The 27,538-nt window shown below is 41.5% G+C and overlaps 1 protein-coding gene across 1 annotated transcript in view; it reads left to right on the top strand.

Annotated features, from left to right (window-relative positions):
* Nucleotides 1-27,538, top strand: part of p2rx3b (purinergic receptor P2X, ligand-gated ion channel, 3b) — a 38,438-nt gene that overhangs the window by 9,862 nt on the left and 1,038 nt on the right. The window contains exons 6-11 of the mRNA XM_085355437.1: nt 6,901-6,978; nt 8,822-8,963; nt 9,525-9,661; nt 15,303-15,396; nt 15,659-15,724; nt 18,106-18,183. Coding sequence (XP_085211563.1) covers nt 6,901-6,978; nt 8,822-8,963; nt 9,525-9,661; nt 15,303-15,396; nt 15,659-15,724; nt 18,106-18,183 — 595 coding nt within the window. The remainder of the gene's footprint in view (nt 1-6,900; nt 6,979-8,821; nt 8,964-9,524; nt 9,662-15,302; nt 15,397-15,658; nt 15,725-18,105; nt 18,184-27,538) is intronic.

Genomic DNA, 27,538 nt, shown 5'->3' with positions numbered 1-27,538 from the left:
CTTAACAGGAAGAAACCTCCAGCAGAACCAGGCTCAGGGAGAGGCGGGGCCATCTGCTGTGATTGGTTGGGGTGAGAGAAGGAAGACAGGATAAAAGACATGCTGTGGAAGAGAGACAGAGATTAATAACAGATATGATTCAATGCAGAGAGGTCTGTTAATACATAGTGAGTGAGAAAGGTGACTGAAAAGGAAAAACTCAATGCATCATGGGAATCCCCCGGCAGCCTACGTCTATTGTAGTGATGGGTCGTTCGCGAACGAAATGGCTCTTAGAGCCGGCTCTTTGACGTGAACGACGCGAGCCGGCTCCTTATCGCGAGCCGTCACGTGTGTTTTGTTTTGTTTTTTTTCTCTCACCCTCTCTCTCGCACTTTTTTTCTGCTTCACTCAGCATGCGAGCCTTGTGCTTTACGCTGGGCAGAGGGGGGAGGGGCAGTAGTTACACTCAGTAGCACAGGAACAGATCCAGAGGGGGAGAGAGAGAAAGAGAGCCAGGGACAACAACGTCACATTAGAAAGGTATAGTAATCATCCACAACTATTTTCAGTTGCAGATGATAAAGGATTCAGAAAGTTTATTCATGCAGGTCCATTTGACAGAGAATGTGCATGTTTCTTTTTGTTTTCATATTTTAATTTATATTTAATTGTGTTGTGGTTTGCAGTGTTTTGTGTTGTTTCACTTTAAATTTGTAAAAGGAAAAAGCTGAAAATTTAAATAGTTAAAAGTTGAAATGTGAATAGTTGATTTTTGTATTATATGATTTATTTATTACATTTTATGTGGAGTGAATAAATAAAAGTATATTTACGGTGGCCCCTAGAGATAAAGCACATACAAACTTCAAATCACGTACGAACTCGGAAGCATGTACAAACTCCAAAACACGTAAAAACTCTAAAACACGTAAAAACACGTACAAACTCCAAAACACGTAAAAACTCCAAAACACGTAAAAACACATACAAACTCCAAAACACGTAAAAACTCAGAAGCACATAAAAACTCAAAACACGTACAAAAGACAACAGAAGTGCTCCAGGATGCTGGGGGCAGTGTTGAACTTTTGTTACCGAGTGGCTACACAAGCCAGCAAGTACCAATGACTGGATTTGTTGTGTGGTAGTAACAGGTAAATGAACATTTTTTTTAAAATTATTTGAATATATATATGAGTGCCTGTGTATAAATACACAAACAATACACACATGCTTTCAATTGTGTAATTTAAGTGATCTAGTAGCTCTGCTTTGGAAGTTCAGTTCATGCTAGAAATGTGTCTTGGAGTTTGTACGTGTTTTGTCTCTAGGGACCACCGCATATATTTATATATAAACATATATAAATAAAACCACTTTTTTTACGTTAGTAATTCCTTTTGTGCATAATTTTATAATACTGTTAATAATAAATTAATTAAAGCAACAAAACAACCTGAAGAGCCGGTTCGGAGCCGAAAGAGCCGGAAATCCCATCACTAGTCTATTGCAGCATAACTAAGGGACAATTCAGGGTCACCTGGTCCAGCCCTAACTATATGCTTTAGCAAAAAGGAAAGTTTGAAGCCTAATCTTGAAAGTAGAGATAGTGTCTGTCTCCTGAATCCAAACTGGAAGCTGGTTCCACAGAAGAGGGGCCTGAAAACTGAAGGCTCTGCCTCCCATTCTACTTTTAAATACTCTAGGAACAACAAGTAGGCCTGCAGAGCGAGAGCAAAGTGCTCTAATAGGGTGATATGGTACTACAAGGTCATTAAGATAAGATGGGGCCTGATTATTTAAGACCTTGTATGTGAGGAGCAGGATTTTGAATTCTGGATTTAACAGGAAGCCAATGAAGGGAAGCCAAAACAGGAGAAATCTGCTCTCTCTTTCTAGTCCCTGTCAGGACTCTTGCTGCAGCATTTTGGATTAGCTGAAGGCTTTTCAGGGAGTTTTTAGGACTTTCTGATAATAATGAATTACAGTCGTCCAGCCTGGAAGTAATGAATGCATGAACTAGTTTTTCAGCGTCACTCTGAGACAGGATATTTCTAATTTTAGAGATGTTGCACAAATGGAAGAAAGCAGTCTTACATATTTGTTTAATATGTGCGTTGAAGGACATGTCCTGGTCAAAAATGACTCCAAGGTTCCTCACAGTGTTACTGGAGGCCAAGGTAATGCCATCCAGAGTAAGAATCTGGTTAGATACCATATTTCTAAGCTTTTCAGGGCCGAGTACAATAACCTCAGTTTGATCTGAATTAAGAAGCAGAAAGTTGGCGGCCATCCAGGTCTTTATGTCTTTAAGACATTCCTGCAGTTTAACTCATTGGTGTGTGTTATCTGGCTTCATGGACAGATAGAGCTGGGTGTCATCAGCATAGCAGTGTAAATGTATGCTATGTCTTCTAATGATGCTGCCTAAGGGAAGCATGTATAATGTAAACAGAATTGGTCCTAGCACTGAACCCTGTGGAACTCCATTATTAACCTCAGTGTGTGAAGAGGACTCTCCATTTACATGCACAAACTGGAGTCTATTAGATAGATATGATACAAACCACTGCAGCACAGTACCTGTAATACCTACAGCATGTTCTAATCGCTCTAATAGGATATTATGGTCGACAGTATCGAACGCTGCACTGAGGTCTAGCAGGACAAGCACAGAGATGAGTCCACTGTCAGAGGCCATAAGAAGATCATTTGTAACCTTCACTAAAGCGGTTTCTGTGCTGTGATGAGCTCTGAAACCTGACTGAAACTCTTCAAATAAACCATTCCTCTGCAGATGATCTGTTAGCTGTTTGACAACTACTCTTTCAAGGATGTTTGATATAAAGGAAGGTTGGAGATTGGCCTATAATTAGCTAAGACTGCTGGGTCTAGAGATGCTTTTTGAGTAAAGGTTTAACTACAGCCAGCTTGAAGGCCTGTGGTACATAGCCGATTATTAGAGATAGGTTGATCATATTTAAGATCGAAGCATTAATTAATGGCAGGACTTCTTTGAGCAGTTTTGTAGGAATGGGGTCTAAAAGACACGTTGATGGTTTGGAGGAAGTAATTATTGAAGTTAACTCAGAAAGATCAATTAGAGAAAAAGAGTCTAACTTAACATCAATGGTACTAAGAGTAGCTGTAGATAATATTACATCTGTGGGATGATTATTGGTAATTTTTTCTCTAATGATAAAAATGTTATTTGTGAAGAAGTTCATGAAGTCATTACTAGTTAACGTTAAAGGGATGGTTGGCTCAACAGAGCTCTGACTGTTTGTCAGCCTGGCTACAGTGCTGAAGAGAAACCTGGGGTTGTTCTTATTTTCTTCAATCAGTGATGAATAGTAAGATGTTCTGGCTTTGCGGAGGGCTTTCTTATAAAGCAACAAACTATTTCTCCAGGCTAAATGATGATCCTCTAAATTTGTGACATGCCATTTCCTCTCCAGATTACGAGTCGTCTGCTTTAGGCTACGTGTTTGAGAATTATTCCACAGAGTCAGGTACTTCTGATTAGAGACCTTAGTTTTCACAGGAGCTACAGTATCCAGAGTTGTACGTAGTGAGGAGGTGAAATTATTAACAAGATAATCGACCTCTGTTGGGGTAGCGTTCAGATAGCTGCTCTGCTCTGTGTTGGTACAGGGCATTGAAGATGATAACAGTGGGTGGATTATATTCTTAAACTTAGTTACAGCGCTTTCAGAAAGACATCTACTGTGATAAAGTCTACTCTCCACCACTGTGTAATCAATTATTGTAAATGTAAATGTTATCAGGAAATGATCAGACAGGAGAGGGTTTTCAGGAAACACTGTTAAATGTTCAGTTTCTATGCCATATGTTAAAACAAGATCTAGAGTGTGATTAAAGTGGTGGGTGGGTTCTTTTACATTTTGACAGAAGCCAATTGAGTCTAATAACAGATTAAATGCCATGTTGAGGCTGTCATTTTTAGCATCTACATGGATGTTAAAATCACCCACAATAATTATTTTATCTGAGCTCAGAACTAAATTGGAGAAAAAGTCTGAGAAATGAGACAGAAACTCTGTGTAAGGCCCAGGTGGACGATAGATGATAACAAGTAAGACTGGTTTCTGAGTTTCACAGCTGGGGTGGACGAGGCTCAGCATCAGGCTTTCAAATGAATTAAAAGTCTGTCTTGGTCTTTCATTAATTAATAGGCTGGTGTGAAAAATTGCTGCCACACCTCCCCCTCGGCCTGTGCTTCGAGATTTCTGATAGTTAGAATGACTCGGGGGTGTTGATTCATTTAAACTAACATAATCATCCTGCTGCAACCAGGTTTCTGTAAGGCAGAGTAAATCGATTTGTTGATCAATTATTAAGTCATGTACTAACAGAGACTTGGAGGAGAGAGACCTAATATTTAATAATCCACATTTCACTGTTTTACTCTTTGGTTCAGATGTGGATACTGTATTGTTCTTTCTTTGTAATTGTTTATGTTTAAGTTGTTTGTTGCTGGTTTTTAGTTTGTTTTTTGTCTGTTTGGGAGCTGACACAGTCTCTATGGAGATGGGTTTTTGGGGGGGTAGCAGGAGGAGAGAAGCTGCAGAGAGGCGTGTAAGACTGCAACTCTGCTTCCTGGTCCCAACTCTGGATAGTCATATTTTGGGGGGTTTAATAAATTTGTCCATATTTCTAGAAATGAGAGCTGCTCCATCCAAAGTGGGATGGATGCCGTCTCTCCTAACAAGACCAGGTTTCCTCCAGAAGGTTTGCCAATTATCTATGAAGCCCACATCGTTTCTGGGACACCACTCAGACAGCCAGCAATTTAAGGAGAACATGCGGCTAAACATGTCACTCCTGGTCTGATTGGGGAGGGGACCAGAGAAAACTACAGAGTCCGACATTGTTTTGGCAAAGTTGCACACCGATTCAATATTGATTTTAGTGACCTCCGATTGGCGTAACCGGGTGTCATTACTGCCAACGTGAATTATGATTTTACTGAATTTATGTTTACCCTTAGCCAGCAGTTTTAAATTTCCTTCAATGTCGCCTGCTCTGGCCCCTGGAAGACAATTGACTATGGTTGCCGGTGTCTCTAGCTTCACATGTCTGAGAACAGAATCACCAATTACCAGAGTTTGACCCCCGGCGGGTGTGTCGCCGAGTGGGGAAAAATGGTTAGACACATGAACGGGTTGGTGGTGTACCTGGGGCTTCTGTTTAGGACTATGCTTCCTCCTCACCGTCATCCAGCCGCCCTCTTTCCCCAGCTGCTTGGGGTCTGCCGGGAAACAGCTAGCGGGGCCTACGCTATCTTCGGCTGCACCAGCTACAGGGGCCTGGCTAGCTATGGGTGAATGAAGGGTGCGAATCAGAGTCTCCAATTCAGTAATCCTGGCCTCCAGAGCTGCAAATATGCTACATTTGTTACAGATATCATTACTGCTAAAGGAGGCCGAGGAGTAACTAAACATCTGACACAATGAGCAGGAAAGTGCAGGAGGGACAGGTGAAGTAGCCATGGTGCTAACGAGTCGGCTACGAGCTAAGCTAAGCTAGCGAAACACCAAAGACACAGTGAGCTGGTAGGCGTACACCCGCTCTGACTGCTATGCTTATAAAAACACTGACAGTGTGAGAGGTCACAGTTATCCTGATAGCAAGAACAATTCTGCAACACTATGATCCATGACCAGTGAGACCAATGCTCACTGGTCAGTGTTGAAACTGACCTCCCAGCCCATTGTTCCTTCAGTGCTGCTAGTTTCAGTCATCATGCAAATGTCCCGTTTATAAGGTTGGAAACCTGCAGTCAGCTGAGACTGAAGATGAAACATTTCTCAAACATCCAGATGAACAGAATCAGAGACAAGTTTTATAAATCACTAACTTTGGTCCACCAGTGTAAACGAGGGGGGAAAATAGACTTTTAAAAAAAATATTTCAGCACCCCTACTGTAGTGTCTGTAACACTATTAAACTGCAGTTTTGTGTATTATATTTTTCTAGCTTTATTTTTATAGAAATGCAGAGTTTTGTTGGCCGATTCTGTTTTCCAACGTTTTTGTTAGTGTGACCAACCAGTTTATGTTTATACTGGTTTTCTTTCTAATAACTAGAAGGAAATATGCTTATCTTTAGTGTAAGGTATTATTTTCATAGCTAAAGTAATGATTAGAATTACAACTTTGCCAAACTGCAGCAGGTTATAGATTTTTCTGCTTTCATCCGTCTTATTTTACCTCACCCAACAAAAGCAGTTGCAGCAGATTTATGTAGCAACATTTGTATCACATACCTACAAGATGCCTTAAAAGATACCTGTTTCTCTTTTTCATTCGTGTCTTTCATTTTCCTCATAACTGGATCCTTTATCTCAGGGGTGGGGCAATCCACTGTCCTGCAGGTTTTAGATGTCCCCCTGGGACGGCACACCTGAGGCTTGGAGTTCCCCACACCTGCTTTATCTTATTGATTATTTGTGCTAGCCTGTGGCTGGCTTCAAGCTCCAGCTTTAGTTTTAGCCACTTTGCATTTTTTAGCAATTAAAATAACCATGTTCAGCTGCATGAGTATAATATCTGATTAGGTTTGTTCTTATGAACATTATCACAGTGGTTCCCCTGCATTTTACTTTGGTCTGTGCATCTTCACTCACAGTGAAGAGCTTCCACACTAAGGACATATCAGTGCGTGCACGGCTATTTGCATGGGCTGCTGTGTGGGTGCTGTGCATGCATGAAATGGATGAGCTAATAATTGGACAAGCATGATACAAGCGAGCCGGTCACCAGCCGAGAACATCGTCCGGTTCTCGTCCCCGGCAGTCAGTCGGTGCATTTTTTAATTAAATATATGTTAAGTAAATTCTGTCTTTCCTGTGACTCTGTGTGACGTTTTCATGTTTGTCTGTTCTCCCCTATGCAGCACACCAATGATGGAAACAGAAAATTTCACCATCTTCATCAAAAACAGCATCCGCTTCCCGACCTTCAACTACACCAAGTATCACACACCCTTATATGTTGACATTAAGGCTCGTCTGGAACATCTGTTTGTTTGTTTAACAAGGACAAATTATTCTGTTTTCACATTATTGCTCACTTTAATGAAGAAATGTTATATTCAGACTACTGAGTTGTGAAGAGAACGCTTTATCCCCGATAACTGTCACTCTGAATGCACTGGCACTAACACTGGAGTTGACATTTGCAAAGCATTCAATGCAAAACACTGTCAGCTCTGCATTCAAGCCAAGGATGCAAAATTAATATGAATCAGTGTTGATATAACTGCACAGTACCGCCAATTTAAAGGGAAAATTAAGGACTGTGACTAGATGGAGAGATCAGTTTCACTGAGCAGGAAAGGGTTCTGCTGTTTTTGCAGGGATGAAACCCCAACAGGTGACATTAATTAGCTAGCATTAGCATCTGTGTAATTCACTGTTTCACTCATGCTTCAATGTAAAGTGTAATGTTAGCCAAGCACCAGACTGAGCAACGGCAGCCTGCTCTGACAGGATGAGACACACTGGCTAATTCAGTTGAAAGCTGTTATGTCGTTATCACAGAGAAGTGTGTGCTACAGGAGGAGTCTCCATCTTTGTGCATACTTGTCACGTCTCAGATCATCAGACACATTTTATATTAGCCAAAGATAACTTGTGTGAATACAAAATGAGGTTTTTAATGATTGTTTCTTTTATAAATGTAACAAAACCGTTCAAAACTGGCCTGTGTGGAGAAAATCGCCCACTAAACCTAATAACTGGTTTTGCTACGTTGGCAGCAAGGCTTGGAATGAAGAGTTTGTGATAACTGGTCACACTAAAGCATCTCAATCTGGCAGAAGTCGGGAATTTGACTTGGTGTTCAGAGAATGACTTCCTGGTGTGTTTTGGATGTCCTGCTTGCACCGAGTGCACAGCTTGTTGGCTGAATAGTCTGCTTCAGGACTTTTTGGTAGTGACCAGACCATCACACCACCATCACCACTATGTTTGATGTGTATTTTACAAAATGCACATCATACCAAACCTTTAATGGGATGCAAACCTTCCAAAAGAAATACAATCTTTGCACCACCCCTTGAAAATTGCTTTGTAACCCTTTCCACACTGACAGATATCAATGACTTTGATTCTGAGCTGTTTCTTTAGGTACTGGCATGCTGCTGTTTGAGAACTCTTAGGCTACTTCACTTTGTTAGACAGGTAATCAGGTAATTTCTTGAATCAACAGTTCTGGCTTGAATCAGATTTGAGTCGAACAAAGTGAACTCTGCTTTCCAAAAGAAGCGGTTAACCACAGTAGTACATAATCGAACAACATTTATCCTCCGATTAATAAAATCATGACTTAAAAAACACATTTTGTATTCAGTCAAGTTATGTTTGTCTAATATTACATTTTTTGATGATCCGAAACATGCAAGTGTGACAAATATGAAGCAACTTGAAAATAAGAAAGGGGGCAAATACTTTTTCATGTCACTGTATCTGTTCAGAGTTAAGCCACAATTATACTTTTGTAAAAGTCAATCTGAAAATGGCACAATTATAGTTCAGAGACGCTTTGGCATGTGGCCATTATGCACAGCTGTAGCATGTACTTTTTGGTGATCATTTGGTGACATTACTGAAGTCATTTGCAAACCACAACATGCAGTAATATTTTAGACATTTTCATTTAAGACAAAGGACTTTGTACCAGGCCAACTGAGAGGAAATGTACTTGTCCAAAGGGCAGGTGCCACAAAAGTTAGTGTCGAGCCCAGAAATGATTAAATCTTACTGTTAGAATGATTGTCATATTTAAGGCTGACATATTGATGTGTTTGTTGGCAGAGGGAACTTCCTTCCTAACATCACGAAAAAATATATCAGTGAGTGTAACTTTGACATGGTCAACAACACCTACTGCCCGATCTTCAGAGTGGGAGATGTCGTCCGCTACGCCCAGCAGAACTTCACTAATCTGGCAGAACATGTACAGACCAAGCCTGTGTGTGTGTGTGTGTGTGTGTGGGGGGGGGGGGTGTCCACTGGTTTTGGTGGGATTTTACCAGGATGGAAACTGACTTACGAGTGCTGGTTAGCTATTGCTTTACTTCAGTTTTATGCAGCCCTAACTATAAGCTTTATAAAGAAAAAACTTAATAAAGCCTAATTTTAGAAGCAGATGAGGGACTCTCTCCTGAACACAAACTGAAAGCTTGTTCCACAGGAGAAGAGCCTCATAGCTAACAGGTCTGCCTCCCATTTAACTTTTAGAAACTCTAGGAACCACAAGTCAGCCTCCAACCTGTTTGGTAGTGAATAGTCTTTAAGAGGCTTCATAGTTTCATAGTGCAAATGCAAACAGAAAGCAGACCTTAAAAGTAGTTCTTGGAGGAGCTGCTACCAGGTCGTTGCCCACAGGTGCTGCAGGGAGTCAGCTGAACTAACCCAGTGACTGAAAAGGAAGTCGTTTACATGTGTCAAAGTAGCAAGACTGGACCTGAAGTGATTGTGTCACTTACACAATAAAGCCTGTATGTACTTCTGTCAGGGAGGAGTGATTGGAATAAAGATCGGCTGGATGTGCGATCTGGACAAGTCGGATGACCACTGTAACCCCTCGTACTCATTCACCCGACTGGATGCTATGTCACAGAACAACACTGTCTCACCTGGCTACAATTTCAGGTATTAATGCCAAGAAATATGCAGACTCTGACTGACCATGAAACTCCACATTTACAGAGGAAATATGAGACTACTATAAATATCAGAAAAATCAAAATCTCTGATTTTCTCAGCTGCAATTATAATCAATCAATCAATCAATCAATCTTTATTTATAAAGCACTTTTCATACAAAAAATGTAGCACAAAGTGCTTTACATAGTTAAAAGCAGCCCACCCCACCCTCCAACTCACTCCCCACACTCTCATTAACATAAATGATGTGAATACACACATATCTCCCCCCCCCCCCCCCCCACCCCACCCCACCCACCCACACACACACACACGCACACACACACACTTAGAGAGTGAAATTGGGCTGGGCACATATGAGCCAGGTGAGGAAACACTATAACAGGGAGCCGTCTGCACCGGGAGCCGGTCACAGACCTCCAGGCTGGGCACACAGCAGGAGGGAGGCGCAGGAGCCCCCCAGCCAGGCTGAGAGGACCCCCAGAGACCCAGCAGCCACGGTCGATCACAGCCCCGGTGCAGAGAGCCCCCTCCGAGGAAACACTGGAGATATGCCACAATAGGATATATACAGGGTGAAATGATAAAATAAATAAGAACAGGATACAATATAAATATAAATAGAGTAAGAAGATAAAAAAATGGATAAGAATAAAATCAATAAATATTAGGTAAAGCCTGAATTAATAATAAAATAACAGGATAGAATAAATAAGCATAAAATAAATAAACGCTAAGTAAAAGCTAAATTAAAAAGGTGGGTCTTGAGCCTGTTCTTAAAAACATGTACGTTCTCTGCGGCCCTGAGCTCCTCCGGCAGGCTGTTCCACAGACGAGGACCATACCACTGAAAAGCTGCCTCTCCGTGAGTATGTGTCCTGACTTTAGGGACAATCAAAAGGCCAGCACCAGAGGACCTCAGGGTCCGCGAGGGCTCATATGGTAAAAGCAGATCTGAGAGATAAGAAGGCCTAAGACCATTAAGACATTTAAAAACCAATAAAAGAACTTTAAAATCGATCCTGAAACACATGCGGAGCCAGTGCAGCGATTCTAAAACCGGTGTAATGTGGGCCCGCCCTCTGGTCTTCATCAGCACACGAGCTGCAGAGTTTTGCAAAAGTTGTAAAGTTGAAATATTCTTCTTAGGAAGACCAGAGAGCAGGGCATTACAGTAATCAATGCGACTGGTAATAAAAGCATGCATCAGCATCTCCGTGTTGCCCCGAGAGAGAATAGGGCGGACTCTGGCTATATTTTTTAGATGATAAAATCCAATTTTGGTCACATGTTTAATATGTGGGATAAAACCAAGCTCAGAGTCAAAAATAACACCCAGGTTTTTCACTTGTAGCGAAGGACATAGTGAAAATGCCTCTAATTTAGACAAGAGTTTCTCTCTCTGAGCCTCGGGACCGACGATTAAAACTTCAGTTTTGTCCTGGTTAAGCTGTAAAAAGTTTTCTGCCATCCAAGATCTTATATCTAAAATACAGTTAAAAAGGGCATCCATTGGTCTGGTGTCATCAGGAGACACGGAGATGTACAGCTGAGTGTCATCAGCGTAACTGTTAAAGTTATAACCACTGTTAGGAAACTGGTAAATAGACTGGTGCTAATATAGGTATTTCCTACTCCAGTTAACCACCCGACACAAATTCATTCAGTGCTGTGCCTAAGCAGCACGTCTAACACTCACACATGCTCATTTATCCTCTGATGAATGCATCAGTATTCCAGTGTCTTTAGAACAGGTACTGTCAATATAAATGCTGACAATTGGAAAAAGACACAATTCATTAGACAGTTTAAAGTTTTTAGACAACAGAAATTACAACCAACAAATGTACGGTCATTTACAAGATGGTAGGTTTGATTAGGAAAGTCAGCGTGCAGACAAGGTGTTTGTGCGGAGGACCCAAATGCAGATGCATGGAGGCGGGGTGCGTTCAGCAAAAAGCAAGCTGTTTATTGGCTGATGATGAAGATACCAAGTACAAACATAAAGTTCACAAAGGGAATTTAAATCTTGGACAATCCTGGGAACAGTGAACAGACAAACTGACAAAGGCCAAGACAAGTGTGGAGAACACATCACAGGTGAACTAGACTGCAGCAGATGAGCCAAGGGAAGCAAAAACTGAAAACAAAGCACCACGACAACAGCTCACTAACATCCAGCAGGAAATGTGAAAACTGAAATCCTGCTGATATTTAGGGCAGATCAAGCCTAACCGGACTGCAACAGCCTGATGAATCTGTTTGTGTTCCATGATGCTATAAAAAATGGATGGATGTGTGCACGTTCACTATAATGCTGCACTTCTCTCTGGATAAGCTGGACACCCGATACTTTAAGAGTGCCTCAGTTTTCTGTTGCATGTCTTGATTCTGGAATAATTAACGGAAGCTGTGAGAACTTTGAGGACTGTTCTAATATCTGTCCTTCAGCCTGCACTGATATCTTGGACTCCACTCAGACTGTCTGCGCTAAGCCATTGTCAGAGCCATGGTTCAGTGAACATAGGTGCACCCTTAGACATGATTGTAGATGTGCTGAAGGTAGATGGAAGAAGGATAGGATGTATGTTTCTATAAAGATACTTAGGGACTGTCTCTCTGTTTACCAAATAGCCACAAGCCTAATCATATCATCAGTACAAGTAATAATGTTGGAGCTTAGTATGTGTGAGGCAGTAGGTGACGAGACACAAGACCTAATAGCTGAAACTTGGTCAGTAAAAAAATGCCAAAAAAATCGTCAGTGTTCCTCCTGTGTGCTCAGCTGTCTTGGAGCAGTTTGAGCCTGTTTCCCTGAGTTAAGGATCCGTGGTAGTTCATCGCCTAAGATAATCACACTGCCCATCAGATCGTCTCCCCCCAAACCTCCTTAAACATAATTGGGCTTTATATCCAGAAATTAATTGACACTTTGTGTCCCATCATTTTTTAAACAGCCTCTTCTTAAAAATCACACTGTGGACCCAACTGTTCTGGTTAATTACAGGCCAATCTTGAAGCTCCCCTTTCTTTCAAAAGTTCTAGAGACAGTGATCTGCTTACAGTTGGAGGCTCACCTTGATCTTAATGAGATCTCTGAAAAGTTTCCGTTTGGTTCTAAATCACTACACAGCACTGAGACAGCACTTTTGAATGTTTTAATGACATTTTCTTAACTCTGGGTTGTAGCAGCCCTGCTGCCCTCTTGATGTTGAGCCTTTTATCCTTTCACTGTAAGACAAATGTTAAAAACCTCGGTGTGCTGTGATGCTTCCTTCAAACTGTGTAGGCAGGTGAGCGCAGTAGTCCGATCTAGCTTTTTCCATCTGAGACAGGTAGCCAAGGTAAAGCCAGACCTTCCAGCTAATGTCTTTCAGTGTGTTATTCATCTCTTCATTATGTGAAGATTACTGCCATTCTCTGCACAGGCCTCTCTTTATCATCTCCAGTTGGTCCGAAATGCCGCCGCTCGTCTGCTAACTGGCATTAAAAGGAAGGAGCCTGTGACCCCAGTGTTGGCCTCTCTACACTGGCTTCCTGTTCCTCATAGGATCCAAATTTAACTTTTTGTTTTTAAATCACTGAACAGTCGAGCCTGCTCTTACCTGTCTGAGCTCCAGAAAGAACCACGAGGTCCAGGTCAAAACGAATGCTATCCATTTCACAGTCTTAAATCTGGTGGCAACAGAGCCTTCTCCGTGGCAGGTCCCAGACTCTGGAAGAGTCTGCCTCTACATATTAGATCTACACATGTTTGGGTTAGCACACACTGACCCAAACCTCTCTTTGTTTTAACAGCCTTAGTCATTGTTGTTGTAGTTGGTTTTTGTGTCTAATGGTTTTATTCCTTCTCTTTTATTGCATCATTTTTGTGCATTTTAATTTGTAAAGCATAATGTGCAGCATGAGCAGCACTGTGGTAGGCAGTGAGCAGAGGGCCCAGTAGAGGACGTCGGGCCCTCAGGCCACGATCATGAAATCCATTTCTAATTGTTTGGTCTGAGACATTGACACTGGTGGCCTGCTGGAGGGCATCCTGTAGAGCTTTGGACATGCTCATTTTCTTTGTCCTTGCACAAATGAGGAGATATCAGTCCCCCCGATCGGTTAAAGGCTTCTACAGCCCCGTCCAACTCTCCTAGAGTAACTCCCTGTCTCCTGGACTCTCCTCCATGCTCTTGAGACTGTGCTGGGAGACACAGCAAACCTTCTGGCAATGACACATATTGATGTGCCATCCTAGAGGAGTTGTACTACCCGTGCAACCTCTGTAGGGTCCAAGTATCTCCTCATGCTACCAGTAGCAATGCTCACCCTATCCAAATGCAGAAATACTGATAAAACAGTCAGAAAAGATGAGGAGGGACAAATGTCAGTGGCCTCCACCTGTAAAACTATGCCTGCTGATTATTTCATTAACACCAAAGCTGCTGAAACTGATAAACTCCTTTGGTACTCAACTGACCAGGTAATTACCTCAGAAGTTTAACTGACTGTACTCTGATAAAAACTGTTCTTTTAATTGTATTTTGGAGCAGTATATTTAAGTTACGATAAGGTACGATCGTGGCTCAAGTGTTGGCAGTTCGTCTTGTAATCGGAAGGTTGCCGGTTCGAGCCCTGGCTCGGACAGACTCGGTCGTTGTGTCCTTGGGCAAGACACTTCGCCTACTGGTGTTGGCCAGAGGGGCCGATGGCGCGATATGGCAGCCTCGCCTCTGTCAGTGCGCCCCAGGGCAGCTGTGGCTACACCTGTAGCTGCCTCCACCAGTGTGTGAGAGTGAAGTGAAATTTATTTCGGTCAACAACACAGATTATCATTTTACATAAAAGTACTCAATCATACAGCCTGTGGCTTATAATTATCCTATCCTTTACCCCATAGGAATAATCAAATCCTTAGCCAAGAAAATAAATAGCATTGACAAATAAGTTATATAACAGTTTGAAAATAAATCAATGATAAATCAAGAAATGAAATCAACACAAAGTTATTCATCAAACCAAATTTCCATAAGCTTGAATGATACCAATTTTTAAATTCTTCCTGAAAAATGACAAAGAAAAACACATCTTCAGTTCATCATTAAGTCCATTCCATAATTTCACTCCCAAAACTGGCACATCTATACCTAACATTGGTTTCCACTTTAGGTATTTCAAACTTATAAGACCCCCTCAAATCATATTTTCCATCTCTTAGTTTAAACATACTTAGAATACAAAGTGGAACATTCTTTTTCATCACTCGATATATCATTTCTAAAGTTTTACAATACATAATGTCCATGAATTTTAACATAGATGATCCTACAAAAACTGGTTGGTGGACTCCCTATACGCAACTTTATTTATTATTCAGATTGAATGAATAGTGGAATTGTAAAGCGGTTGAAAAGCACTATATAAATGCAATCCATTATTATATGTGGCCAAATAGCATTAAGTAAAAACTAGCTTTAATTGTGGCATATAAAAACAGTGTTTGATCTTTGTCTAATCATATCTACATGTCTACAAGAAATGTGTTTTTTTGTCTTGTTTTATTGATCATTCATGAACCTTCTAGTAAATTGAACAGAATAGATGTCACTATAAGAATGATGTGATGTTTCTTTCTATTTAGATTTGCAAAGTATTTTAAGATGGAAAATGGGACTGACTACCGCACTCTGGTCAAAGCCTATGCTATCAGGTTTGACGTCTTGGTCAATGGAAATGTGAGTGTGTAGTTTCACTGTCAGTTCACTGAATAAAGAAGTTTACATCCACTTACCTTTATTTCACAAACACATTAATGATACAGGAATATAAATATGTGTGTAATTTTTTAAAATATATTTTTAAATGATACATCTATAGTCTTGATTGTCATGTTTCTGTTGTTGTTTGTGAATAAAAGAAGAAAACACAAAACACCAGGACTTTTTTGTACCGATCTTCTCCAGGAAACTGAACCTGACTCATACTCTTGTTTTGCAGGCAGGAAAGTTCAACATGATCCCTACACTCATTAACATGGTTGCAGCCTTTACATCAGTGGGAGTGGTGAGTTAACGTTTAGATTTAATCAAATCGTTATAAATGTTTAATTCAGGAGTTTTGTTAAGATTAGTCAATTCTAAAAAGCAAAAGTTTTCCTCTTATCTTTTTCTACCCTTTAAAAAGGAAAATGGAAAGCCTGACATAAAAAATTTTGGTCTAAGAACTGAAGGTGGCTTTGAAGCAGCTTACACCTCAAATGTAAGCCAAAAATCAGGAAGGGGTCTTTATTATTAAGTGGAAAAAATCCAGAGCTACTTGGCCCTGTGTGAAAAGTTCATTGTCCCCTAAGCCTAACAACTGGTTGGGAATTTGAACAGATGTGCGGACATTCTCCATCATGTTTTGGTAAACAGCAGAAGTCGTGCTTCCATTTACCACAGCAAGTCTTCCAGGTGCTGATGCAGCAAAACAGCCCCAGACCATCACGCTGACACCAACATATGTTACTGTGGTATGATGTTTTCTGAAATGCTGTTACTGTTACTCCAGATGTAATGGGACACACACCTTCAACATTTGTCTCGTCAGTCCACAGAGTGTTTTTCCAAAAGCCTGGGGGACCATCAAGATGTTTTCTGGTAAACAAGCCTTTATGGTTCTTTTGCTCAGCAGTGGGTTTCGTCTTTGAACTCTGCCATCTGGGCAACAATGGCCTGCATGGCGGAGTCATGAACACTGACCTTAACTGAGGCAAGTCAGGCCTGCAGTTCTTTGGATGTTGTTCTGGGCTCTTTTGTGACCTGCTGGATCAGTCGTTGTAGCACCTTTGGGGTATCTTTGGTCAGCAATCAATTTTTCACTCAGAGCCATGTAGGTTTGGGTTTTATTTCCCCGTAATAATAAATACCTTCATTTTGTGTACTTGTGTTATCTTGGTACCTGGACTGGTTCTTACAGAGCACTTTTCCACTATAACTGCTTTTTCTATTTAACATTCACACACATTCATTTTCCAATGGATGCATCAGAGAGGAGCTTGGGGTTAGTATCTTTCCCAAGGACATTTGGCATGCAGACTGGACCAGCCAGGGGAACAAACCACCAGCCTTACAAGTAGTAGGTGACCTGCTCTACCACCTGAGTTACAGCCCCCCCTTAAATTGGTGTGGTGATCCGAAACATTTAAGTGTGACAAACATACAAAAAAATAGGAAATCATGAAGGGGGCAAACATGTATTCGCACCACTGTGTGTGTGGTGTCCCTATCCCATGAAAATAAAAGCCTTTTATTACATATTAAAACCTATCAGAAGTTCCTGGACCACAATCTTTCCAATTTTCTTTATTACTGTAATTCCCTTCAATGACCATTATTGTTTCTTCTTACTTTCTAATTTAGATTTAAAGAATGTTTTGAAAATGCTCATGAAAGTGAGTTCATGAGCATTTTCTGCATCTGAAATTAGAGAAGATCCATTAGTGTCATCGTTGTCAGTCAAAAATATATCAAACATCTGCAACTGCTTGTTTTCAGGATGAAACAACCAACATGTGCAACACCGCTTCATTTTTCCAAATTAAGGGACATATCATTAGTTTATTTGCTGTTGTTTTCTAAACTTACAATAGATTTTCTATGTTTAGACCCGAACTCTTTCATGGCATGCATTTTTAAACTCTCTTTGCTATTTAGGCTGTTTGGGACCTGATTAATGTAAAAACAAAGAATTACCAGATTTTTTTTACCTGATTTTTCTTTCTGAGAGAAATGAGATCCACATATGAGGATATTTGCTTTAAATTTTGATAGAACAGAGGCAGTATAATGTCCTCGTAATTGGAAATCAGGCCCTTGTAGAGCAACATTTTGTATTTTGGTCTAGATATCCCAAAATGTGATGTCCACATATGTGGACGCCAGGTCCTAGGAAGTTAATATATTTATTTAGGCCACTTATATTTGGAAGCCAGGATTATTAAATAAATACATAATGGGTTACATTTGAGGTGTGATTAAAAAAAGTCCCAAATTGATGAATATTGACAAAAAGGTAAAGCATCCATGATGGTTCACACAAAATTTTGGTTAGGTTGGAAAAGAGGTTGATTTTATTTCTCAGTAGAAGTTCAAGGTTAGTGGGGAAATCAGTGCTCAGTGTTCAGAAACAGACAGCTAGAGAACAATCTGAAAATAGCAGCTGTGCTTGAAGATGTCTGCACATGTCCTAGAAAATGATCTTAAACTGGTGATCATCAAAAATTCAATCAGGTTAGACTTTTGATTTTTATTGGCCTTAAATACCAGAAAAAATGAACTGAAACTAAATGGAAATGAAGCTGTGGACCAAGGGGTGGTGACAAGTGACATTTTGGAGGTTGAAGGGGCTTGCTTGTAATTATTATTATTATAATTATAATTATTATCATTATTATTATTACGTAGGGCACAGTGCTGTGTGACATCATACTGCTCAACTTCCTGAAAGGTGCGGAGCAATACAAGGCCAAGAAATTTGAAGAGGTAAAATACCCAGCTCTTAATCACGTTTTAATGTGCACGTTATCTGATTTTTATTGGTGACCATGTTGCTGACATGTAAGGTTAAAACATTATTACATTAAAACACAAAAAGGCTCAAAGTTCAGCAGAACGCAATTTGGAAAAAGTGCGTTTTAAAAAATGGTTTTAAAAAGGACACCCAGCTTGAACCCCTTTCACTTTTGGCAATTCATTCAAATTCTTGGGGTCTTAGATCATATTTAACTCTTGACTCTCTTTTCTGAACTAATCAGATTTCAGGCCTGCTTAAAGAACAACTGTTGCGGGTTCAGATATTGAGGGTGAACACAAAAACAATAATGGTCCAGAAGAGCTTCGGTCAAACAATGATTTTAATGAACACATGCGTGGGGAGATGAACACTGCACACAGACAGCATCGATCTCCAAATGGTGGAGCATTACTCAAACTCTTATAGCCACTGTTGACCCCCACCTAGTCGTAAAAGCCTAAACATTCACATTTTCCTAACTCCTAGCGAGCCTGACTTATGGCCTTGGCTCCCTATTTTGTCTGCCTTTAACAACGGTGGGAGTGAAGCTCCCGTGGAATGTGCTCTGTCTCCTCTACTATCAGAAAAAGCAAAGTCCTGACTCTCTGAAAACAGTATTTCTTATAACTATAACAGGGAGTGCAGAATTATTAGGCAAGTTGTATTTGTGAGGAATAATGTTATTATTGAACAACAACCATGTTCTCAATGAACCCAAAAAACTCATTAATATCAAAGCTGAATGTTTCTGGAAGTAGTTTTTAGTTTGTTTTTAGTTTTAGCTATTTTAGGGGGATATCTGTGTGTGCAGGTGACTATTACTGTGCATAATTATTAGGCAACTTAACAAAAAACAAATATATACCCATTTCAATCATTTATTTTTACCAGTGACACCAATATAACATCTCCACATTCACAAATATACATTTCTGACATTCAAAAACAAAACAAATCAGCGACCAATATAGCCACCTTTCTTTGCAAGGACACTCAAAAGCCTGCCATCCATGGATTCTGTCAGTGTTTTGATCTGTTCACCATCAACATTGCGTGCAGCAGCAACCACAGCCTCCCAGACACTGTTCAGAGAGGTGTACTGTTTTCCCTCCTTGTAAATCTCACATTTGATGATGGACCACAGGTTCTCAATGGGGTTCAGATCAGGTGAACAAGGAGGCCATGTCATTAGTTTTTCTTCTTTTATACCCTTTCTTGCCAGCCACGCTGTGGAGTATGGGCAGAAATCTGTGCCATCAGAAACTGAATTTGAATAAGTTAAATTTGAATTTGAATTGCTGACGACACAGTGGTGTTGGGTGCCATCTCCAACAACGATGAGGCGGCCTACATGGATGAAGTGAAGAATCTGGCATCGTGGTGCCAGGACAACCACCTCCAGCTGAACGTCAGCAAGACCAAGGAGCTGGTGGTGGACTTCAGAAGGGGTCAGCACAGAGACTACAAGCCCATTATCATCAATGGAGCTCCAGTGGAGAGGGTGCAGTCCTTCAAGTATCTTGGTGTCCACATCTCCTCAGACCTGACATGGGCTGCCCACATTCAGGTCCAGACCAAAAAGGCTAGGCAGCGCCTGTATCACCTACGACAACTGAGGAAGTTCAGGGTCTCTCCAAAGATTTTCTATACAGGCGCTGTGGAGAGCATCCTCACACAGAACATGACATCGTGGTTTGGGAACAGCTGTGTGAAGGACCAAAAAGCTCTCCAGAGAGTGATCCGTACAGCAGAACGCTGCTGCAGGATTGCTCTCCCCCCGCTTCAGGACACCTACACCAGGAGATGCCGGACTAGAGCAGCGCAGATACTGAAGGACCCGTCCCATCCTGGCAACAAACTGTTCCAACTTCTGCAATCTGGTAGAAGGTTCCGCATCTTCCGGGCAAGGACAGAGAGACTCAAGAGGAGCTTCTATCCCCAAGCCATCCGTGCCCTAAACACACACACCCGCCCTCTCACATCATCTATAATTGACTGAGTCAGGACTCTTCCAGACACTCTAAACCAAGGCACAATGTACATTTCAATTCCTTTAATTTTAAATATGTTTATATTGTCTATCCTGTAAAATAGTCAGATGTCTATTCATATTAATGTACAGAATTCACCTGCTTGCTGCTACTACTGCACATTCACCCAGTGTATATACTATATGTGTATATATATATATATATATATATATATATATATATATATATATATATATATATATATATATATATATATATATATATATATATATATATATATATATATATATATATATATAATGTTCCTCCTCTACACCCCCCCAATTTTTGCACATGTCGAGGAGCGTGTCAGGCTACATTTCACTGTGTGTTATACTTGTATAACTATGCATGTGACAAATAATAAAGAACCTTGAACCTTGAACCTTGAATCTGAATTGTAACTTGAATAAATGCTTTTGAAAACTGAATTTGAATTAGTCTAATTTGAAATTGAATTTATGGTTTGAAAATGATCATCACTAAATTGAAATTGAATTTTATATTTTGAAAATGAATTGATTTGCTTTGAAACTGCATTTTATCCTTTAAAAATTCAGCTCTCGAATAATTTCAGTTTCACTTCTCACCATTCAGTTTCAGTTCCAAAATTCAGTTTTTTGGAACTTACATCCGGTTCCGGTTCAAGCGCAGATTAATAGAACTACGTTTTACTAGCGGACCGAAAGTACTGACGGGAATTATAATTTCACCCTCAGATGAGCCAAGCTACGACTGTCAGGGAAGGTGATGTAGGTTCAGAGCATATGAGAGTGGTTAAGTTTGTCTCTTGTCTAGATGAAGGCACAAGAGGGATCAATGGCAAGGCGTAGAGATTCAGTATCTTCAGTCTTCAGTGGACACTCCATTTCTGGCACAAAACACCTGTAAAAGATGGTCGATTTAGGAGGTGACCCGACAACTTCAGCCTGTCAAACATAGTAATGGAGCAGTGTGTTTTAAAAAAAATAAATAAAAATCTAATTAAGCATGCACTCAGTACCCTAAAAATTATTATGGTAGTTAAACACAGTGATAGTTGTATATCACATTATATCACTTCAAACAGAGGTGATCCAGTAATGCTGCACTAATGAATTAGACTAACTATTCACTTTAGCTAAAGTTATGAAGTTAGCTAAAGAGTTGGGATGCTGTGTAAGACATAAATAAAGCTAAAACACAAAGGTTTGGACACCGTTTTGCATGTTTCCCTACTGTAGGGGTCTCTGCAAGCATACAGAGGGGCACTCTGAGAGGGTCCAAGATGACAACTTTGGAATTCTACTAGAAACAGTCGATCATATTTGTTTGTCAAAGCTGAATTCAGGGAAAACTACGCTAAATTACCGTTTTTAGCTAACAGCTACAATAAGCATAACAGTTACTGTATGGCTATCATTTGTTAACATGACGCTTGTTCTTATACATGTAATACATTTATTACCAACCTAAGAGTTCATCCGCTGGTCGTTCGACATGACGAATGACTTCTGAAGTCTTAATTCAGCTCAAGACGCTGTAGATTCCCGTCGGTAACACTTTCGGTCCGCTAGTAAAACGTAGTTCTATTAATCTGCACTTGAACCGGAACCGGATGTAAGTTCCAAAAAACTGAATTTTGGAACTGAAATTGAATTGTAGAACTGAAACTGAATGGTGAGAAGTGAAACTGAAATTATTCGAGAGCTGAATTTTTAAAGGATAAAATGCAGTTTCAAAGCAAATCAATTCATTTTCAAAATATAAAATTCAATTTCAATTTAGTGATGATCATTTTCAAACCATAAATTCAATTTCAAATTAGACTAATTCAAATTCAGTTTTCAAAAGCATTTATTCAAGTTACAATTCAGATTCAATCTGAGCAATTCAAATTCAAATTGAACTTATTCAAATTCAGTTTCTGATGGCACAGATTTCTGCCCATAGTGGAGTAGTTGGACGCGTGTGATGGAGCATTGTCCTGCATGAAAATCATGTTTTTCTTGAAGGATGCAGACTTCTTCCTGTACCACTGCTTGAAGAAGGTGTCTTCCAGAAACTGGCAGTAGGACTGGGAGTTGAGCTTGACTCCATCCTCAACCCGAAAAGGCCCCACAAGCTCATCTTTGATGATACCAGCCCAAACCAGTACTCCACCTCCACCTTGCTGGCGTCTGAGTGGGACTGGAGCTCTCTGCCCTTTACCAATCCAGCCACGGGCCCATCCATCTGGCCCATCAAGACTCACTCTCATTTCATCAGTCCATAAAACCTTAGAAAAACCAGTCTTGAGATATTTCTTGGCCCAGTCTTGACGTTTCAGCTTGTGTGTCTTGTTCAGTGGTGGTCGTCTTTCAGCCTTTCTTACCTTGGCCATGTCTCTGAGTATTGCACACCTTGTGCTTTTGGGCACTCCAGTGATGTTGCAGCTCTGAAATATGGCCAAACTGGTGGCAAGTGGCATCTTGGCAGCTGCACGCTTGACTTTTCTCAGTTCATGGGCAGTTATTTTGCGCCTTGGTTTTTCCACACGCTTCTTGCGACTCTGTTGGCTATTTTGAATGAAACGCTTGATTGTTCGATGATCATGCTTCAGAAGCTTTGCAATTTTGAGACTGCTGCATCCCTCTGCAAGATATCTCACTATTTTTGACTTTTCTGAGCCTGTCAAGTCCTTCTTTTGACCCATTTTGCCAAAGGAAAGGACGTTGCCTAATAATTATGCACACCTGATATAGGGTGTTGATGTCATTAGACCACACCCCTTCTCATTACAGAGATGCACATCACCTAATATGCTTAATTGGTAGTAGGCTTTCGAGCCTATACAGCTTGGAGTAGGACAACATGCATGAAGAGGATGATGTGGACAAAATACTCATTTGCCTAATAATTCTGCATTCCCTGTATAATGCATCATAAACAATATCATTCATTCACAATAAATCAGCAGTCTAATGTAATACAAATAAGTTTAACACATGTAATAGTTATCACCTTCTTCTAATTCAGGAGAATGCAAACTAAAACTACATAATAGCTTCACAATCCTTAATCAGGGGCATAACATGGCGTAAGATAATATTATAATCTCACACAACCTTACTGTAAATGCAACAAAAATGAGTGAGTGTGCATCTGTGCAGCTATGCTTGGAAAAACCCAGAAACTATTCTGTTGGTTATTCAAGCTCTATCTTTACTGATATTTACTGAGGTGTGAAAACTTCAAAAGGAAACCACTTTGAAAAGTTCACTTCATTTGCCATCATTTGACTTTTCAGACAAATTTTCAGTTTAGTTTTGTCACAGTTTGCCGGGGCAAGCCGTGTGAATAATAATGGATCCAAACTGCAGGCTGCTGAAGTGGAGGGTGAGTTTATTTGCAACCAAAAGGTACAACAGACAGGGTGGCGAGGAACAGAACGGTGAAAACTCTAAACTGGGAAAACTAAATAAAACACTAACCGGAATACGAACGTGACTTGCAGGGAGAATGACCAGAGAATCAACACAGAAGGGTGGAAGGGAAATAACACAGACGAACCAGCAATTACTATGACAGAAGACACAACTTAAATACACTCAGAGAACACAGGGAGATTACATACAGGTGGGAACACAGCTGGGAGTGATTAACATGACGAGACTAGGGAGGCAAACTGAAAACACTCACATAAGACACAGACCTTCACAATAAAACAGGAACTTACACAAGAAAAGACACAAACTAAGAAACGCGGACTAGATACAGGAACACACGGGAAGAACAGAGTAAACACTAACCAGAGAATTAACAGAACCACAATCACGAAGAGAAAACACAAAACGCTGGGTCAAAAGGACCCAGGATCATGACAAGTTTCTTATTGTGATAGCCCGGTCCTGTGTGCAGCTGTGTTCTCTTTCCCTGCTTATCTCATGTGTGTGTATTTAAGCCCATAGTTTTCCTTTTTATATTTTGTGTCTAAGCGTTTTGCTGTGCGGCCCCTGTTTAGGACTACCTTTAAAACCTGGTTTCTTCAGCCAGCTGGACTTGCTGCCTCACCTAAATAAAGGTGTATTTTTGTCTATTATTTACCACGACACTAGTGATGTGTTGGTCCCAAACGAACAAACTCTTAGAGCCGGCTCTTTGAAGTGAACGATGCGAGCCGGCTCCTAATTGGGAGCCGTGATTTTTTTTTTCTTTCTCCCATCCTCTCTCTCGCACTTTTTTCGGCTTCACTCCGCATGCGAGCCTTGTGCTTTACGCTGGGAAGAGGGGAGAGGGGCCGTAGTTACACTCGCAGTCAAAGCGTTCTCACTCCCGAGGCGTAACATGTCGACGTTTTGTCACGTCCCGCGGCGTTCCTGAGGAACGCGAAAGGAGACCTTCGGCGTTCTTATGGTACGCGGCGGGTCATGGCTGGAATCCAGTGCAATGACGCTCCCGCGGTAATAACCCAGCCCTAAACCTAACCTTATCCCTAGCCCTGACCATAACCTTATTCCTGACCTTAACCAGGACTTTAATGATGTTAAATAGCGTGTTTCTAAGCTATTTGAAGAAAAAGAGCAAACATGTGTAGATTCAGTCCAGACGGTTCGCATATTTCCTCTTTTTTCCGAGGTCGTCATTTAGGAACGTGGTGGGTAGCCGAAAACGTAATATGGTGATGATTTGTCACCTAGCGTAAAATGTTACGCTTTGGGAGTGAGAACGGGTTGTCGCAGTAGCACAGAGAGAGAAAGAGAGCCAGGGACAACAACGTCACATTAGAAAGGTATAGTAATCATCCACAACTATTTTCAGTTGCAGATGATAAAGGATTCAGAAAGTTTATTCATGCATTGAAGCCTATGTATGCAATTCCAAGCAGGAAACACCCTAGGCCTATATGACTGAGAATGTGCATCTTCTTTTTGTTTTGTTTTGTTACGCTTTAAATTTGTTTAAAAGGAAAAAGCTGAAAATTTAAATAGTTAAAAGTTGAAATGTAAATAGTTGTTTTATTGTATTTTATAATTTATTTATGACATTTTATGTGGAGTGAATAAATAAAAGTATATTTACAGTGGCCCCTAGAGACAAATCATGTACAAATTCCAAAACACAGCAGAAATGCTCCAGGATCCTAGTGGCTACACAAGCCAGCAAGTACCAACGACCAGATTTGGTGTGTGGTAGTAACAGGTAAATGAACACTTTTTAAAAAACCATTTGAATATATATGAGTGTTTGTGTATAAATACACAAACAATACACATATGCTTTCAGTTGTGTAATTTAAATGATCTAGGTAGCTGTTTTGGAAGTTTAGTTAACGCTAGAAATGTGTTTTTGTCACGGCGGGGTGCGCCGATGTGTGTGGAAACAGGACCCAAAAGCAGATGACGACGAGGAGTAGTAAGGTTTTAACGGAAAAGTGATCCTTTAATGATAACGGCAAGGAAAAACCAGGAAACCAAAGCAAACTGTCAAAACACTAAGAAACAAAACACTAAGAGGTACTAAGACCAAAAACTATAACTATAACTGTGGTGGAAAATAACAGGCTAAGACTAAGACTATAACTGTAACTCTGGTGAGATAAACAGACGACCCGACAATGGCATGCAGAAAACAAAGGGCTTAAATACATACATGAGGTGATCAGGGGAAGTGGAGACACATGGGGGAACAGCTGACTGACATAAACCTAATGACAGGACCAGGAGAGGAAAGCTAAATACAATGAACAAAGAACACATGACACTGTCAGAATAAAACAGGAAACACTAAAACTAGACATGACAATACAAACTTAACAAACCTAATGCGTGATGAATGATACAAGAACCCAAAACATAGAAAACCAGAGGAACAATAAACAATAACTGCCCAAACTAAAGACAGATAGGAAATGACACAAAACTAATCACATAACAAAATGAGACAAATACAAACATGAACTCAGAGTGCTGGGTCAGAGACCCAGCCTGTGACAGAGCCCCCCCCTCAAGGGCGGATTCCAGACGCCCGAAAACAACCAGAAAACAAACACAAAAACAAAACCACAACAACCCACCCAGGGCGGGCGGAGGGGGACCAGGACGGAGGGCTGGAAACAAAACCACAAAACACAAAGCGAAAACACAGAGCAAACACAACAAGGGCACAAGAGGCCGAGACCCAGCTCCAGGAGGGCGACCATGAACCCGGCAGAACAGGAGTGAATGGCGAAGCAGTTCAGGTGGCCGCCCCGGAGGTTGACAGCAAAACAAAAGAAAGTTCAAAAGTTCAGGCGGCCGACCAGGAGGCCAACGGTCCAGCAGTCCAAAATCCATGAGCTCAGGGGGCCGACCCGGAGGTCGAGAGCACAGCAGGTCAGAGGTCAAAGGTTCAGGGGGCCGACCCGGAGGTCGAGAGCACAGCAGGTCACAGTTCATCAGTTCAGGCGGCTGACCCCGATGGCAACGAAGTCCAGCTGACGGCCCGGAAAGCGGCCGGCGATTCCGAGGGGCAAAACGTGGCTTGGGCAGCGGCAGCACAGCCGCGGGACCAGGCGAGGCCGACACAGAAACAGAGGCCGATGCTGGACCAGGCGAAGCAGAAGCCGAAGCCGGACCAGGCGAGGGCGAAGCAGAAGCCGAGGCCGAAGCCGGACCCAGCGAGGGCGAAGCAGGAGCTAAGGTCGAAGCTGGACCAGGCGAAGCACAGGCCGAAGCTGGACCAGGCGGAGGCGAAGCAGGAACAGAGGCTGATGCTGGACCTGACGATGGCGAAGCAGAGGCAGAAACTGGACCAGGCGAAGCAGAGGCAGAAGCTGGACCAGGCGAAGCAGAGGGAGAAGCTGGACCAGGCGAAGCAGGAGCAGAGGCAGAAGCTGGACCAGGCGAAGCAGGAGCAGAGGCAGAAGCTGGACCAGGCGTAGCAGAAGCTGAGGCTGGACCAGGCGAAGCAGAGGCAGAAACTGGACCAGGCGAAGCAGAGGCAGAAGCTGGACCAGGCGAAGCAGAGGCAGAAGCTGGACCAGGCGAAGCAGGAGCAGAGGCAGAAGCTGGACCAGGCGTAGCAGAAGCTGAGGCTGGACCAGGCGAAGCACAGGCTGAAGCTGGACCAGGCGAAGCAGAAGCCGAAGCTGGACCAGGCGAAGCAGAAGCCGAAGCCGAAGCTGGACCAGGCGAAGCACAGGCTGAAGCTGGATCAGGCGAAGCAGAAGCACAGGCTGAAGCTGGACCAGGCGTAGCAGAAGCCGAGGCTGGACCAGGCGAAGCACAGGCTGAAGCTAGACCAGGCGAAGCAGAAGCACAGGCTGAAGCTGGACCAGGCGAAGCAGAAGCCGAAG

The sequence above is a fragment of the Diplotaxodon limnothrissa genome, linkage group LG6 (assembly GCF_057381915.1).
Source record: "Diplotaxodon limnothrissa isolate DT_005_m linkage group LG6, D_limnothrissa_male_GT1.1, whole genome shotgun sequence".
Classification (NCBI taxonomy): domain Eukaryota; kingdom Metazoa; phylum Chordata; class Actinopteri; order Cichliformes; family Cichlidae; genus Diplotaxodon; species Diplotaxodon limnothrissa.
The sequence above is the reverse complement of the archived record's forward strand: the minus strand, read 5'-3'. Positions and strand labels throughout refer to the sequence as shown.